General features: G+C 39.4%; 1 protein-coding gene across 1 annotated transcript in view; it reads left to right on the top strand.

Moving 5' to 3' along the window:
- The first annotated feature begins 6,143 nt into the window (after positions 1-6,143).
- The window catches only part of KCNU1 (potassium calcium-activated channel subfamily U member 1), a 125,148-nt gene continuing 113,928 nt past the window's right edge, over positions 6,144-17,363 (top strand). The window contains 2 exon segments of the mRNA XM_053660081.1: positions 6,144-6,338; positions 9,035-9,154. Coding sequence (XP_053516056.1) covers positions 6,144-6,338; positions 9,035-9,154 — 315 coding nt within the window.

The following is a 17,363-nucleotide window of genomic DNA, read 5'->3' as shown; positions in this document are numbered from 1 at the left end:
TAAAAAGATACTTTAAAGTACTCAGGAAGCTCAAAGATTTCACCAAATATCCTTGATAACTACTCACTATCAGGGGTTGACCTTTTTTTCTCTAAAACACTATGCATTTGGAGGAGTTGAGGTAGCTTTGCTTTCAGAAATTGAGGAATACATCCCCATGCCTTGGTCTGGGTTTCTTTGTTCTTAAAAGAAATAAGGAAGACTTAGGGATAAACAAACAGATTTAATGTTCAATAACCCTCATACCTAAATACACATGGTTTTTGCATATTATATTCTGAAAGGTCCTTACTTCCAGGATATCCCCCCAAAAGAAAATAAATGTATTAATACAACAGTTACATTCAAACTCTGAATCCAGGGCAGTGATTATAGAGGCAGGTTTTAGAGAAATGCAATTAAAATAATACCACTGAAGAATGTCAGAAATACTAATAAAATGGACAACACTATCATTTGATAGAAGAAATAATGGAGCAGGTGAATAAGCAAGGTGACTTAGAAAATGTTAACCCACTTAAAACACTTCATTTGCCCTATGCTAGCACTTTAGGTCACTTGTTTGAATTCTCTTCAAAATATGTCAATTAAAACATATTTGGTTATTATAAAGTTATCTGGTATCTGTAGAGCAAGAGTTTTTCTCCTGAAAAAAATTTTAAAACTGCTGTGCTGTACCCAAGCCAAAGATAGACCTAAAGGCCCATCTTTTCATCCCCAAAGCTTGCAAAGAGATGGGGCATTTTGATAGGAGTGTCTGGGTGAACATACCAATCCAGGGGGAGCTGATACAGGAAAGATGTCATTCATCTCCGATGCTGTTGATGAAAAGTCAGTTTTTCCACGTAATCTTCCAGCTGGATGTGATACCCAGAGACTCCAACACACACGCACACACACTATACTGAAACTGGAATTTGGGTAACACACACACATACACATAGAATCTGGATATCACAACCAGCTCCTGGGAAAATGCTGGGTGACTGGATAGTAGACCAGAACATCCCAAAAGGAGTAGTAGAGAGGATGGGCAAAGGGATGGCATGATGACCTCTGGCCAGAATCAGTGGCTAGAGCAGCCAACACTCCACTTTTGCTGGTGGGCAGGAAGCACCCCGATGAAGTCACTGGCTTGAAGCTCGGCTGGCCTGACTGCTGAATAGACCGGCTGCATTATTCATTTCTCATGAAAAGATTTTTAGGGCTCTCAAAGATTCATAGAGATATTAGGAAAAAAAACTCCAGAGTTATCAACAGTTTAATTTATCCTTCTATTCTTTTAAAAGAGGTAGTCACAGAGGATAAACAGAAACTGAATGGGAGATGGGTTTTTCATGAGGCTGAGTTGGGAAGCCCTGTACTTCATCGCATTGGATGTCCCTCTCTTCCTTGCTTAGCTTCTGTTTTTTTATTTCTTCTTTCTACTTCTTTCCAGCGGTGTCCTCCATCTTTCTTTAAAAAAACAAAAAGGAAACCAAATCGAACCAAACCTTGCTGCTGGTTAGTTACCTATGAAATACTTCCATCTACTGGCCAACTGGAGAAGTTTCACAGCTTAACATTTTTTTTTTGTTATACCAAAATTTATAAAGACCACCCTCCAAACATTTAGTGCAATAATTAAGAATAACAAATCAGAAATGAAAGAGGCTTATAAAATTCTCCACTTTGCACTTAGCAATTCACCCAAGTAAAACCCTCATGTATTTGATAGACACGTGGACCCACACGGGCAGTTTGCAAATACCCAAAATGAACCGTAACTGCATCGCTACAGAAAGCGAACAAGTGAGAAACAGGAACAGGAGGCGGAGCAGAGAGAGGGGACGTGATCATCTCTCTGGCAAACAGGTCAGCATATTCGTAATGAGATCACAAAGGAAAGAGGCTCTGGGTTCAGAGACGGAATCAGAGACTGTGGCCAAGTTAAGCCTATTCCCGCTGAAGAAAAGTAATTCCACGAGATCTGAGATGAAACTCAGGTTAATTTATCAAGAAGATATGCCTTCAAAACAAGAAGAAACACTCAGAATCAAGGATTCTTCCTTTCTGTTTGTTTTCTCCCAAAAAGAATCCATCTAGGAAATATCAGATACATCAGAAATATCATTTTCAAAAATGATAATCTGCTCAAAACGTAATCTGGAACTACACAAGCAAAGATTCAGAATGGCCAAAAGCGGGTAGGGAGCCCAAATACCAGTCCAGCCTCCTCATATTACTGATGAGAAAACTGAGATTGGGGAGCGTAAGAAGCTCATCCAAAGACTTGCATCTCAGAAGGAAACCGACGAATTTGAAGAAAAGGTAGAAACAAATCTCAAGCTTGTATGGATTTTAAATATAATTACACTGTTTTTAATATTCGTCTCCCCAGAACTGACGGTTTCTGAAAAGAAAACCACCCAAAGAGCAGGGACATTGTAGCGGATTAAAGGGCCTCCCACGTGGAGCGTCTTGCTGTCCTTCATCCATTTTGAAAAAAACAGAGTGAAGAAAAACGTGTGGTGCTTTTTTTAAAGGGTGAATTTGGGTAGGTTGTGAATCTAAACAGAATATGGACTAAATCATATTCCTTCACAAGTAACCTTTCTCTAGAAGTGGTAAATATACAATCTGCCCTATTCCATGAAACTTGAGGAGTTAAACCAAAAAGGAAACATTAAGAAGATGAAAGGTAAAGACTCAGGCCTGTAAACACCTTGAAAACCGGAGACATTAATCTTTTAAGTAACATTCCCAAAGTGATGGATACAATAAATTAGCAGAAAGATGTTTACCCAAGAAACAGCTAGTGTGATGTGCTTTCGCGCTGATGTGAGGGTTCTCGGGATAAAAACATCTTCGTTCTTGACCGTAGAGCTGGTTCTGTCACTGACGAGCTGCACGAACTGAGGCCCAGTGTGTCCTCGCCAGTGTTTGACCAGTGGTGTGGGGATTGTCTGGGGGTAAGAAATGAACGTCTGCCTACAGAACCAGAAGAAGGAGGGGTTTACCACTAAGTGTGACAGCTGGGTATAGGTCCTTAACAGATAACATTACAAAATGATTTACTTCTCTCAGAAGCATTAAATACACACCCACACATTCATGACTGTTAAATACACTTAAAAATGAAGTTCTATCCTTTTCCAAGTATGGCACATTTCTTGAAGAAAGTAAATTTTTAAAATGAAACATATGTTCAAACTCATTATAAAGTATAATTTTTCCAGAATATTTGAGTGCCCAGAAGTAAATTATGGAGATGTGTACAAAGCGAAGCTATTTTTTTAATCAAATCATTGACATGTTAAAAAATTCATCCTAAAAAAATCTTCAGTAGCATGTGTTGTTCATTTCTTAGATCTAGTTTTTAAAAGGGCCCAGCCACGACCCCGAGGTTCCAGCCAGCAGTGCAGGGTCGGCAGTGACACAGCCTCACACTCGCGTCCCACACACTGGTGTGCAGCCCTCCGGCCCTGGCCTTTCCTCGTGGCCGTCTACTTGTCCCACCCACCGCACGCTCACTGAACTCGCCTCCTCTCTGGCGCAGTGTCTTCTCCAACTGGAAGCCAGGGCGATCCTTTCACAACCGGCACTCAATCACGTAACTCCCTTCTTTCAAGTCCTTTCAGTGTTTCCTCTTATCATAAAGTGTGTGTGTGCATTTTCGTACCTCAAACTGGAACACAAGGCCTCTCTCGGATCGTGGCTCTCCACCCACCACCGATCGGAGTGCCATCCCTTTTCCACCCTTGCCAACAATACATGTGCCCAGTTTCCCCAGCCCACCAGGGCTCCTGGCCTAGGTAGCTTCTCGGGCTTCAAACCTCAGCTTCAAACATGGCACAGCCTCTGATCTCCCCACTTAGTTCGGGTTCCTCCTTCCACTACATGTTTTCCCCCCAAACACTTCCCCTGGTTTCTAATTGCAAATGTCCTCCTGGACCGCCTGGCCTGTCCGGGGTCAACCACGTTTGCTTTGTTGACCATTGTACTTCCAGAGCCTGGTACAAACACACACACACACACACACACACACACCATGTGTTCACACATACACATGCACACCTTTGACAAAGATTCTGCTGGTAGCCCACAAAATAGACACTATTTCATGCTTCTTTAAACTCTCGAGTACAGGGAGCACTTTCTTAGTTTCTGTGAAGGGTGACGTTGCTTCAAAGTTGTCTGCCTCCTGTGCTGTGAACACTGAATTGCTACCAAGTTACAAGTGGCAGCTTTTCTCTGTCACACACTGTCCCCTGTGACAAAAGCCTGGCTAGAACACCCCAGGTTCAAGAGGAATTTGGAGGGACTGACTTTGAAATCATTTTCGGACACTTTTGACTTATCCACAGAAGCTAATTACATAACAATAACAGAATATTAGAGGGACGAACTACCTGTCTATTTAAATTAAATCTATTTTCTTCTTATAGATTTATTTCTTGGAAAAGGGAAAAGACACCCACACAGCATCTTGGAAAGAACTGGTAATACTATGACAATATTAAAGAGCAAGTTAGGAAAATTAGAAAATTTCTTTGATGGTGATAGCTCCACCATTACTTAAGTGAGATCAGAATAAGTAAATGACATGAACAAACATTGACTTTGAAACTGACCTAATTTTCCAAATAGCTATAGGTGTGTGTATCAGTGTGTAATATTAACAAACAATTCCTCCTTCCCTCCCTATTTCTTTCCTTCCTTCCTTCTTCCCTTCCTCCTTCCTTCGTAATCAATGCCACTGAAAAGGAACAGAAATAACTCTTCTTATATGGAGCTTTATGTCTTTCAATATAAAACCTTATTGAATCCTGACAATAAGTAGATGTTCTCATCCACACAAAGTAAGACTATGAGAAGCACAGTGACTTGTTAGACATCACATAGTAACTTACTATAAGAACTGGGGCTGGGACCCAGGGCTCCGAGCTCCTCAACCAGAGTTCTTTGTCACACTGCCCTGTGCTAGTTCGCTAGCTTAGTGGCCTGGTTTTGTGGAAATTATAGGTGAGCTTAAAGGAAGGAACTCTAACCATGGCAATGGCTCTGGGAAATGCTTCTGTCTTCTACAACTAGTCTGACACCCAAAGCAGAGCCATGGCAGACTGCAAAGCACAACAAAGTTTCTCTCGGGTCTCATGTCAGGTCATCTTCCCAGTAACTGGGGGGAATAGACCCCCCCTTCAGGCTCTGACATTTTTCCTGCCACTTATAAACACTGAAAGGCAGGACATTTCTTACACCTTTGAAAACATCAGAGAAAACAGAAGAAATTGCTCTCATTCTGAACTTTACCTTTGCTGAACCAAAGGGCTTGCTGACCGGGCAGAGATAAACACAAGAAAGGGTAAGGTCCCATAAAGAAGTCAAGGGAACAGAGTCGCAGGTTCAAATAACAATTGACCAGTGCTCACCCTGGCAGAATTGCCTTCTATGATATCTGTACTCTATCCCATACTTTTCTTATAGAAAGGATAAACTAAAATCTTGAAGTTCTCCTCTCATCTGCCTTTCGAAGATTACTGAGAGTGTGCTATTTGCTCAGGTGAAGAACCAATACACCGACACACAGATGGTTGGATGTCATTTCATTCGAAAAGAGTAATTCTGGTATAGCTCAGTGGATTGAGCACGGGTTGCAAAACAAAAGGTCGCAGTTCGATTCCCAGTCAAGGCACATGTCTGGGTTGTGGGCCAGGTCCCAGCAGGGAACCCATGAGAGGTAACCACACACTGATGTTTCTCTCCCTCTCTTTCTCCTTCCCTTCCCCTCTCTCTAAAGATAAATAAATAATTTTTTTTTAAAAAAGAGTTATTCTGACATTGTTTGACTGTATAAACCAAACAGAGAGCCGGTTAACCATGGCCACAAAAGGATGTAGACTCCTGAAGGTCAAGGAGAAAGTAACAGAATGAGATCTAGAATTCATAGCATCTTAAGGCCCCTGTTGTGGACCCCAGCTTTCTCCCCCTGTTCATTCATTTGTATCCTACGAGTCAGCCCCTCTGTGATTAGCCAACTTGTGTTCTTAGAACACTCATTGTATTGCACCCAGCGTTAAGACTCTGTAATGCACTGAACTCTAATTCCTAGAATCATTACCACGTGATCATGACATCATAGAATTCTGATATTCAGTTTCCTGATGTTTCAAACCAAGCTACAAAATGCGAATGGGCAAGAACTGGGGAAAATATCCTGCACAACTGAGATCCAAGCTGCGTTTATTTTTTCCTCCTTGGGGACTTTCTTTTGTGGACTTCTCATCTTGTTCCTTTTCAGGCAAATCTGGACGGTCATAAGGAAATTGCACAACATCAAGGGAACAGGAATTCTCTTGGTCAGTTTCCTTATTTGAGATCCCACTGTATGAAGATCAGAGACAGGTTTGATTTAGAAATCATGTGTTTGTGTTTAGAAAATGATTAAGGCTTCGCTCAGTTTTTACAGGCTAACAGAGGCAGCTCTGATCTGGTGCCTTAGAAAGGAGCTGATCTGCTTGAGGCCAAAATCAGACCCCAGGTCACTGACTGCTTCAAAGGGACAAGGTCGGGCCTCCTCTCCTACAGTTTGGAGAAGAAATATCTTGTGTGGCTGCTGATGAAATGGTAGCTCTGGAGACAGAAATGGCTTTTCTAAAGAAAACAACAACAAAAACAAACAACAACAAAACCCCCCACCCACAAACATTATGTTTATGCCTCTATTTTGAATTTTTAAATGGCAGCTGTGCTAGGTCCTGTGAGGGAGGCAAAAAGGAGCACCAAAATTGCCCTCGCTTTCAGAAATCCATCATTCGTGGTGGGCATGCATTCACATATGTGCACTGCCCTTTGTATACCATGTTAACACAACACCTGAGTTACACATACTATCACATGGATGCCCACACCTACACACACATGACATCCTGCCTCAAATGCAGAGACCTTTTCATACCGAGACAAGTTTAGCAAGGGTGAGCGGTATTGAATGACACCTGGCAGAAGATGCTGAAAACAATGGTATCTTACCCAGATAAGATATCATGTAAGAGCTTGAGATAAAACTCTCAAATGCTACATAACTGCTATTCCACTACTAGTGGCCCCAGGGAAAGGGCTTTATTATGCCCTGTGTGGACTGTTTGTAAATCTTGTTTCCTAAACTTTGTTTCTCTGATTATAGTAATTTTCATAACAGAACACATTTCATCTGGACAGTATAATTAACACTGCAAGGTTGCTTAGAACATTTCTCTTCATGCTACACATTGACAAAATAACAGAATTTATAATAGCTTGGTAACTTTTTAAGATCATTGGCAATCTCATACTGCAGAACTCAGGCTTCTGCATTCGAGAAGCACCCAATATTGACGTTCACAGATTCTGTCACAAAATAAGTTCACTCTATTACTAATTATTTCTAGATGAAACACTTTAAGTAATGACATAAAAACTGGGGAAAGAATTCTGGGGTACTGACAGAGTATACACACAGGTTGGTGAGTTAGCCTTCTTTCCTATTTTCAATGCACAGTTAATTCAGTGAACAGAATTATTTAATCCTCTTAGACTCCTGTTCCAGGAACTGTATAGCTTCTTCTCCATTATATTCATTTGCATGTAGTCACCAAAATGTGAGAACACATTTGCCCATAAATATTTGCTATATTTTTCATTTCTTTGGATGTAATTCCTGTCTACCCTTTGGTCTGGAGTTCTACCTTTTAATTAAGAAGCAAATGTTACAAAATGTTAAGGAATGAGGTCCAAGAAACCAGAGTACTGTACTGTTCTGCTTTTGAGGTTTGAGTACTTCGATAAAAATTGAGTGACTTCTCAATAATTTGTTATACTAATACAAATTGAGAATGCCATATATTTTCTCTCAGCTTTTGGAAACTTGGTCTAATGTAAAAAATGTCACAAATCTGGTACTGTTTTGTAAAAATTATTTGGAAAGTCATAATTTTTCTCCTTAAATATCCATTTTAAAAAGGTTTACTATGTTAGTAAGTATAATTTTATTATATCTTAGGGCCAATTTGTTTTCCACCGAAGGCACCTCCAATTTTAGGATGAAATTCAAATGGGTATTCTATATTAATGTCATATTAAACATTTTTTAAAACTCGATTCTCAAACATCTCAGAAATGCACATGATGAATTATAGGTACGAAAGGGCAAATTGTTGATGAAGATATGAACTCGACCCAATAGTTATTTATTAAGATTTCTCTTCCTACCACTCAGAAAATATGAGTAGAAAAATCAAGTCATTTCAAAATCCTGGCCCTACCTAACATGAACTTTTCTAAAAGTCAAAGGGTACAAGGCAGCATGATGTGGTCAGTCCTCATTTGATTGTGTTTTTCTCGATGCTAGTTCAAGACCAGCAACAGACGTGGTGAGTTTAGACTCCATCTTTCCCGACTGCCTGCTTGTGGGCAAGTCATTTAATTTCTCCATACCTCAGTTTCCTTATCAACATAAAATGGACTTAATCGTAATTTGTCTACATCACAGGATTATTATACAGTTCATATATAATAGGTAAAGGCATTTAGCAAATGTGAGGATGAATTATAATTTCGTCGGGACACAATACTAGATAAGGAACTAAAAGGAACATCAAATTTTGAAAACTTCTTTTCTTCTTTTTCTCTCAGAAAAAGCAACTACTTACGTAGTCACCTAAAAATCCATTCGTAATCTTTTTTCTTTGCCCATGTATCTTGATGGAAAAGGATAAGACCCTCGTCCCCTGAGCCCCTGAGTGAGGCTCTCAGTCCTGCACCATGTCAATGAAGGGTCTGGGAGTGAGAGTGTGTGAGAGAAGCGTGATGAAGACTGTCAAACTCAGTGTTAAAAAGCTGTTCAGAAGACCAGTCAAATGCAAACTCAGTAAAATTCATCTCTTAAAATAGGGTTCCATGGGTTTGGGCTAACTATGTGGGGTAATTTCTGACTGATGCCACAGCAGAAGGATCTGTCAACAGATGACTTTGTCTGAGGTCCGGCTCACACTCAGTTCCTTTCTCTTCCTTATAGAAACTAATCTTGTCAAAGATCATCGGTAGTAAACATTTAAAAAGCCTCCAACTCCATGGGGAATTTCGGGATCATATAGAAATGTTACTTTCGGCACAGACCTTCGTGGGGCAAGTGTTGGTAAGTACATTTTCACTGTTACCTAGCTAGCAGACTTCAGCCATGGGCATGGTGATAGTATATATAATTTTATCAAGTGGTTAAGTGTCTAATGTTCTCTGATGGCCTCATCTAAAACATCACTTCCTCCCAACTGCCATCTCTGTGTCCACCCTCTTTAACCATTGTTTTCCTTGTTTCTTCTTTGGAGTGAATATAATTCCTTGGATTTATAGTTTATACTTAATGCCTGCCTACCCTCCAGAAGAAAAGCTGTAGTAGGGCAAAGGCTGCACACGTTTTGTTCTTCTTGTATGGATGTCCGGCATATAGCAGATGTTCAACACATTTGGATGTTTAGTGGGTTATCAGCCCTGAAATGTACACCTGTATTCCAGTCCTGTGAATACAACCGCCTCTTTTCTTCCTTAAATAAACTAGTCATCTTCTGCCCTTTCATAATACAGGGTCTGGTAGAAGCAAGGCCATTCCATGTGGTTGGTAGTGTAGGTGACTGTCTCTTACCAGGTGGACAGCAATTTGAAGATTTCACCTAAAATGTCATATGATGTGCTTGAGTGTGATACTGTTATGTTGCCGAATTACATGCTTATGATTTTGTAACAAAAGATTTTTATGTAATAAATAAGGGTGTTATTTGCGCCAGACCCTGTACTTATCATTTTACTTCGTATTTTAATCTGGGGAATTTGGACCTATTAAAACTCAATCCAGATGCCATCTCCTTGTGCAAATCTCACCTCATCTCTATATGAGGCTAAGAGTCTCTAAGACTCTATGATATGCCTTGAACACCGTTATTAAAATTATCTGTGCATGTGCCTCTCCCCAGGACACTGGAAGATCCTTGAGAGAAGAGATTATGCCCCCGAAATCTTTATATACCATTGTCTGGAAATACCAGATGCCCTACAAGTGAATAGTACACTGACCATCATTTCAGTAGCAGACTTTGGTGTGAAACATTAAAAATCAGAATCTGTAATTTGAGGGTATACTGCCATCAGATGGTGGTATGACAGAAATAGACACATGAAACTAGAGTTTCCTCTGCTTTTTTATAATTAATATTGCTCTTTCCTAATTAATGTTATTTCATTCCAAATAATCAATTTTTTTGAACTTATTTGAAAGTACATAAGTAAACCCGCTTTAAAATCTGCAAGGAACAGTGAATCATCTGGGAATGTGCTTCTCTTTTCTCTTCTTTCTAAGGTTTTGATCTTTTTTTTTTCCTTCAAAGTTCCCATCAAAATGATCTATTGGAGAAGAATTTTGTGATTCTGATTATAACATGGATTTCTTGATTAGGTTCTCTTGAAATTTTCTAACTGGGTTTGACCCTATGAAGATAGTATTGGAAATAATGTGTCATATTAAAGGTCACTGGTGTTGGGCAGAAAAGAAGTTTCATTCTCTACCAAAGCCCCCTTTTATAAGAACACTAGTCCCACTGAATCAGAGTCTATCCTACGAGCTTTTCTTAATGTGAATACATCTGCAAAAACCCTGTTATCAAACAAGATCACTCTCTGAGGTACTTACACATAGGACTTCAACATACGTTTTTGGGGGAACATAATTCAACATACAACCATTGTAATGATAAATGTCATCATCCTCAGCAAAAATATGACATCACAAATATCTTTACGCCAAAAATGTAATGTAAAGAGAATGAACAAGTGAAAGCTACAAGAAATAAAGAAGAAATATTAACAATGCAAAGGTAGAAAGAACTTTAGTTCAGTTATCTTACACCAGGACATACTAAATAGATAGAAAAAATAATAATCATAAAGAAGACGAGAGTAACTTAATGAGATAACTGATTGAAATGGTTAAACTCCATATGCTGAAAAGAAACTCAACTTACAAGTGACTACGGACTATTTGTAAAAATTCAGTGTATATTAAGCCACAAAAAATCCCAACTATAAAACAGATAAAGTACTGAGAGACAATAAACATTAACTGAACAGAGTGCAATAAATAGAAAAATAATAAATAAACCCAGGGAAAAAAAGAACCAGAAACAAAGACCTTCCAGCTAAAATTTTAAAAATTTCTCTCTTTAATAATCCTTGACTTGGAGATATCAAAATAATAATTTTGGCATATATAAAGCATAAAAATAATGAAAACACCACATATCACTTACATCTAAAGTATAAGCTGAGGGTGGCCTGGGGTTAAATGCTTTACGATAAAAACCTTTTAATAAATAAAAAATTTAAATAAATGCATTAAACATCAATCTCAAAAAGTTAAAGAAATAAAACACATTAATCAAAGAAGAATAAATATAAAGTCAGAAATTAATGAATTATAAAGCAGCTGATTATTTGAAATAAACAATAACTCAAACAATAAAATGATTTAAAAAATAAAATTCATGTGAAATATTAAAAAAAGAAATAAACAATAAAATAGAGGAACTAATAGCTAGTCTAAAAGAGGGGGAAAAGCACACCTACATATGAAATAAGACATTAAAATGGGAAAATAAGTGCAGATAAAAAGACATTTGAAAGATATTTGTGCAATTAAATTTGAAAACTGGATGATTTCTTAGGACAATACAAATGACCAAAAGTGACCATAAAGGAAACTTAAACAGACCAAATATCTGAAGAAATAAATAGGTTTTTTTCAAAGACCCACATTAACATCCCCACCATCACCCCTCCTTGCCTGCCTGCTACGGGAGACCGGCTGATTTCGAGGTCTAGTTCAACAAATCCTCAATGACTGGATTTCTCTAGTGATAATTCAATAGTGTCAGGACATGGAACATAGAGGGAAGAAAACATCCACTTTACTTCTTCAGCGAAGGCACAGTATCTACATCAAAACCCCCAAAGATGGCAAATTAAAAATCTCAACACACTAATGTCGGTAATACTTCGGGGGAGGATTCATGGCCAACCACCCAGTGGAAGAAGAAAAGGAAGGGGGAGGGACAGCAGGAGAAGAAGATGAAATAAGAGAAAAAGAAAAAGATGGAAAATAAGGAAAAGGAGGAAAATCCAATAAACAAAAGGGGAAAAAGTATTATCTTCAAAACAGGACACCTTCTAGAAATCCTTACAGAGATTAGAACATGACAAAGTATCAATCACCTTTATGGGTTTTGCTTTTAAGTTATCACAAGGTATGTTTTTATTACTACCTGTGGGACATTTGATTTTTCACTTAGTTCTAAATATAGGCCTAGTCCTAAACAGCCTGTTTCCTTGGAGAGGGTGGGGTATGTTGTTAATTATGCAATTAACTGTGTTGCTTCCTTTCTCTGATGACTAGACCATTTAAACCAAAATTATGGCTCATGTTTAGCACATGTATCTATTTTTAGCTTTATTCTAAGCACCATTTTATGTCCATATTCTGTTTCTCTGTCTTCTCTGACTTCTATTTTTTTAGGTAATCTAACACTTTATGTGTCTTTGTATTGTGCCTTTGCTCTTTCCTCATAAAAGAAGGACAACTTTTCTGTGAATGTATGATCCTGCCTGCAGATACGTAAATAAGCCCTTAGTGAGAACAAAGGTTGTCAGTCTCAGTACACAGAACAACTAAAATGGGCAAAGGGAGCATCACCATTCCTTTGGAAATGAGAAAGAATATTTCAAAAATGATTCTGGGAAAATTGGCTAAATAAAAAATTATTTTGCTGGGTTTTGCTCATCTTTGTAAAGTAGTGGAAAGAAAAATATAATACATAGTAGAAATGATCAATTTCTTCCAGTTTGCATCCATTGTTTATGTTATGAAATTAAACAACCTTTTCTACCACCTTGAAATGTTATATCTTCACCTATGTTTTATTCCATTTCCTTTCTTATTTCATATTTCATATTTAATATACCATCAAGTATCAGGAACTCATTTTGTTGTATAATATGAGATATGCTTTAGTTCATAGCTCTTTATCATATAAACAAAGAAAAGACTGGTAGAAAATACAATATTCACACTGATTATTTCTGGATGACTTCATTATTTATATTTTTATGCATGTGGTAAAATATCCAAGAAGTATCAAAGGGACATAGTAAGAAATTACTTTCTTCCTTACTCTCCTTTCCATCCACTGCCATGAGTTTATTCCTTCAAATCTGTAGATTCTTAGCAACACTGTCAGAAATATTTTCTTTAGTTGTTTAGGTAACTTAAGATAACTCTTCTCCCTCCCCCATCATAAATTCTATCTATAAAATTTAAATTATGAAATGATAAAATTTGTTATTCCTCGTGGCAGTTCTTTGTGGAGAATAGTAAAATGAATGATTAATGGAGCCAGTGGAGGTAAAATTAGATCTGAAATCAGGTTAGTCCACTGATCCTGTGTCTGCAAATTGAAACGCACCCTGGGAAGGAGGTCAAGGATGTTGCAACAGACTCCTGAGGGGCTGGCAGATACCATCAGTTCTCCAACTTTCTTAAGTGCTATTTCTTAATATGTATCTCCCTGAAGACACTTCACAGTGGTTCTCCACTCCTATCATCCTTTACAATCCATCTTATGAAAGAGATGTACTATCATTGTTACCGAACAAGAGGAGGGAGGGGCAATACAATATTTGGCCCACCTAGGGATGCCCAAAACTGCTATACAACAGGGGCCCCTCCCAAGAACAGAATACTAATATCTATTGGGCTCTTCTGTTCGCTACCAATTGGAAATACATCTCTCAATGCCAAAGATTTGTGAAAAGGAAACAAAATGTTTATTTAATGCTATTCAGGCCTAATGCCATCACTAAAATATCAAAGTCCTTTATGTATACACCTACACCCACACAGCGCTCCCTTCTCCCACTGTCCCAACTCCGGGTACCGTAAATCAGGAAAAGAGCACACGTCTGTGTTGCAGGCCGCTGGCACCGTCAGCTGTGTCACTGTGCAGGATCTCGAGTTAATCCAAAGTACTGTGGTACCCTCTCATGGTCCACTGGCAAGAGTCCTTTGTACCCAGTTCCAGTCAAAGTCCCTCTTGCTTTCCAGGCCACGCCAGCCAAACAGGGCACCCCAAAGCCGCGTGGGCCTCTTCTACCAAAGCTGCAGGAGTTCGCACTCCACCAAAAGCATGTGGCTGTCTTCTTCACCTGGCTGCAGGGATCTCCATTCTGGCAAAGCTGCGTGGTTTTTCCCTTTCACCTGGGAAAGAGGGGTCCGCACCCTGCCAAAACCACGTGGCTCCCTCTTTCACCTCACCAAGAGGGGGTCCTCACTTCGCTGAAACCGCGTGGCTCTCCCTCTTCTGGCCAAGCGGGGACCCTTCATGTCCTGGAGCCAGTCTTTTCCAAGCTCCCACACAGGCCTTCTCACTCCGGAGCCCAGACCCTAGTTTCCATCTTGAGTTCAAGCCCTTCTCACTCAGGAGTACAGCTTTAGTTACATCCTCCTGAGTCCCAGTCCACTCACTCAGGAGAGCAGCCCTTAGTTACATCCTGAGTCCAAGCCCTCCTCACTCAGGAGAGCAGCCTCTCAGTTCCCATCTTGAGTCCCTGCCACAAACTTCTCCTTCAGGAGTCCAGCTCCTAGTTTTTTTCTGAGTCCCCGTCTACTACCTTCTCCCTTGCTCCAAACTTGGCCACTGCTACTTAACATATCTATGAAACCAGTTAAAGGTTATAGATATGTTAAATAATCATTCCTCCAGAGGTTAGCTCCAAAACTGTTGCTATGCAAAATAGCTCTCAATGGTCTGGCTCCATTCATCCCTTCCCCCTGGGGGAGGTGGGGGTGAGGACATCTTATATGTCTCTCCAATATTCCTATACACCTTGAATTCTGGACACCATTCCAAATCTGTTTCTTTGGGCCCCCCTCCCCTCGCTGCGCCCTGTATCATCATTACCTCCTTTTGATAAATGAAGAATTTGATGCATAGAGATAAAATGTTAAACTTATAAAAGGGGGATAAATTATACTACCTATGGATAGTTTTGTTCAATGCATAAATGAGTAAATATATAAGATGATGAACCCTATCTCATTTGAGCAATAATGAACATCCATAAATACATATATTAATTTAAAAATCAATTTCATTTGGATGAATTTCCTATATGATTTTACTTTTGATAATTATCATAATTTGTAATATAGTTATGTGGTTTAACCAAATTCATCTTAACAACTGTAATAATTCAATCCAGAAGAAAAATTTTAAATATATTTAGATTTGTAGCTCTATGATGGCGAGTGATGTTGTACATTTTTCCATAAGTCTATGGGCCCTCTGTATGTCCTCCTTGGAGAAGTGTCTCACAATGAGCACTTCACACTGCTCAGAATGGCCATCACTAATAAACCAACAAACAACGAGTGCTGGTGAGGATGTGGAGGAAAGGGAACCCCAGTGCACTGTTGGTGGGAATGCAGACTGGTGTAACCACTATGGAAAACAGTGTGGAATTTCTTTAAAAAATTAAAAATGAAACTGCCTTTTGACCCAGTGATTCCACTGCTGGGAATATACACTTAAGCATCCCCAAACACCAAAAGAACCTATGCACCCCCATGTTCATAGAAGCACAATTTACAATAACCAAAATTTGGAACCAGCCTAAGTGCCCTTCAGTAGATCAGTGGATTAAAAAACTGCTATATTTACACAAAAGAAAATGACCCAGCAGTAAAAAAGAAGGAATTCCTACATTTTGCAACAGCATGGATGGAACTGCAGACTATTGTGCTAAGTGAAGTAAGCCAATCGGAGACAAATACCACATGATCTCAAGTATAAGTGGGATCTAATGACTATGGAAGAGGAGGGCAGGCTGGGAGGAGGGGAGGAAAAGGGGGGAAATTGGGACAGTTGTAACAGCATAAACAAGAAAATATAAAATAAATAAATAAACAATCTATTCAGAGACAGATGTCAGAAAATTTAGGTTCTTCTCGTTTCTCGTACCTCTCTTGAGATTTCACAACAGCTTCCTCATTTCTCCACTCAATTACTATTTTTTAGAGGTGGCAAGCAGTAATTACTGAATCAACATGACACAGGATGCTCAGAAACCCAGGTTCTGCCAGTTGTCCTGATGTAATTGATAACAGAGTCTCTTGCATTCTCAAAGTTTACATGTGGACAATAAATAACAGAACCACCTTTGTTTGTCAAAGCCACAGGACATCTTCCAAAGAAGAGCCACTCAAAAAAAAAATGCAACTTTGAAGGGCCCCTTAGCTGCTCCATAGATTAACACTCCCCTGTGGTTAGAAAAAAACACTTTTTCTCTCTCACCTGCTGATTTACACCATTCTCCCCTCATGACCTGCCCCATCCCTCCCTTTGGGTCTCATTTAGCCTTGCTGGAAGTTTATATTTTTCATTAGTCTCATGATATACATATACATATAATTAATATATTTTTATCATCCTTAATTTTGGTACCCAGTTTTGATGCGGACAACAGTCTGCAGTGTCTGCATCATTATGGATGAAATGAGACATTCACACGGACCACCAAGTCCAGTGAAGGAAAAGGGACAGCATGGCTTTTTCTCTCGAGGGGAGCGAAAGTCCTGGCCCTTGCCTTGACGGGTCTTTATTGGGTTTCTGGGCACGTTACATGATGGTCCTCATTTACTATGCACAGGTTGCTTTAGGTGGTTACCTTTTACAGAAAACAAAGGAGCCAGTGACCACAAAAGAGAGATATTTGCAAATGAAAAGGCAAAAGTGGTTGAACTGGTTACACTTGATACTGGGGAGGTTTAGCATGGGTTTTAGGAAGTTATTTTGCAGTAAATGTTTGCCACAAATCCAAGTGAGGGAGTGTTTAGCAAAAAGCAAGACTCAAAGCGGCCCAGGCACATTGAAGTCCTGATTCCCCACGGGAGACCCTATCCGTGGGCGTGGGTCCTGTGCATCTCCAAGTGGGAGCTGGGCCCATGCCACGCAAAACAGTCTCCTACAAGTCTTATCCCATTTATTTTGTTTCTTTCCCATCCAGTCAGTTTTAGAATCGCACCAGTTTAGGAACAGAATTTTCTAATAAGCCTCTTTGACACCAATACCTCTTTCTTCTCCCATCATCCAAAGGCCCGCCCCCAGTCTAGGGAAGAGTTGACTGGATAGGCCCTGAGTTGATTGGAAGAAATCCCCAAGTGGACATATTTTCCTTCTGCAAGGAGATTGGCCGGGGAAAGCAAGTTGTAGCCCCCCAAGAAAGAAGGATTAACATGCAATAAACAG

This window comes from Artibeus jamaicensis, unplaced genomic scaffold (assembly GCF_021234435.1).
Source record: "Artibeus jamaicensis isolate MK-2021 breed Jamaican fruit bat unplaced genomic scaffold, CSHL_Jam_final scaffold_833, whole genome shotgun sequence".
Lineage (NCBI taxonomy): Eukaryota > Metazoa > Chordata > Mammalia > Chiroptera > Phyllostomidae > Artibeus > Artibeus jamaicensis.
The sequence above is the reverse complement of the archived record's forward strand: the minus strand, read 5'-3'. Positions and strand labels throughout refer to the sequence as shown.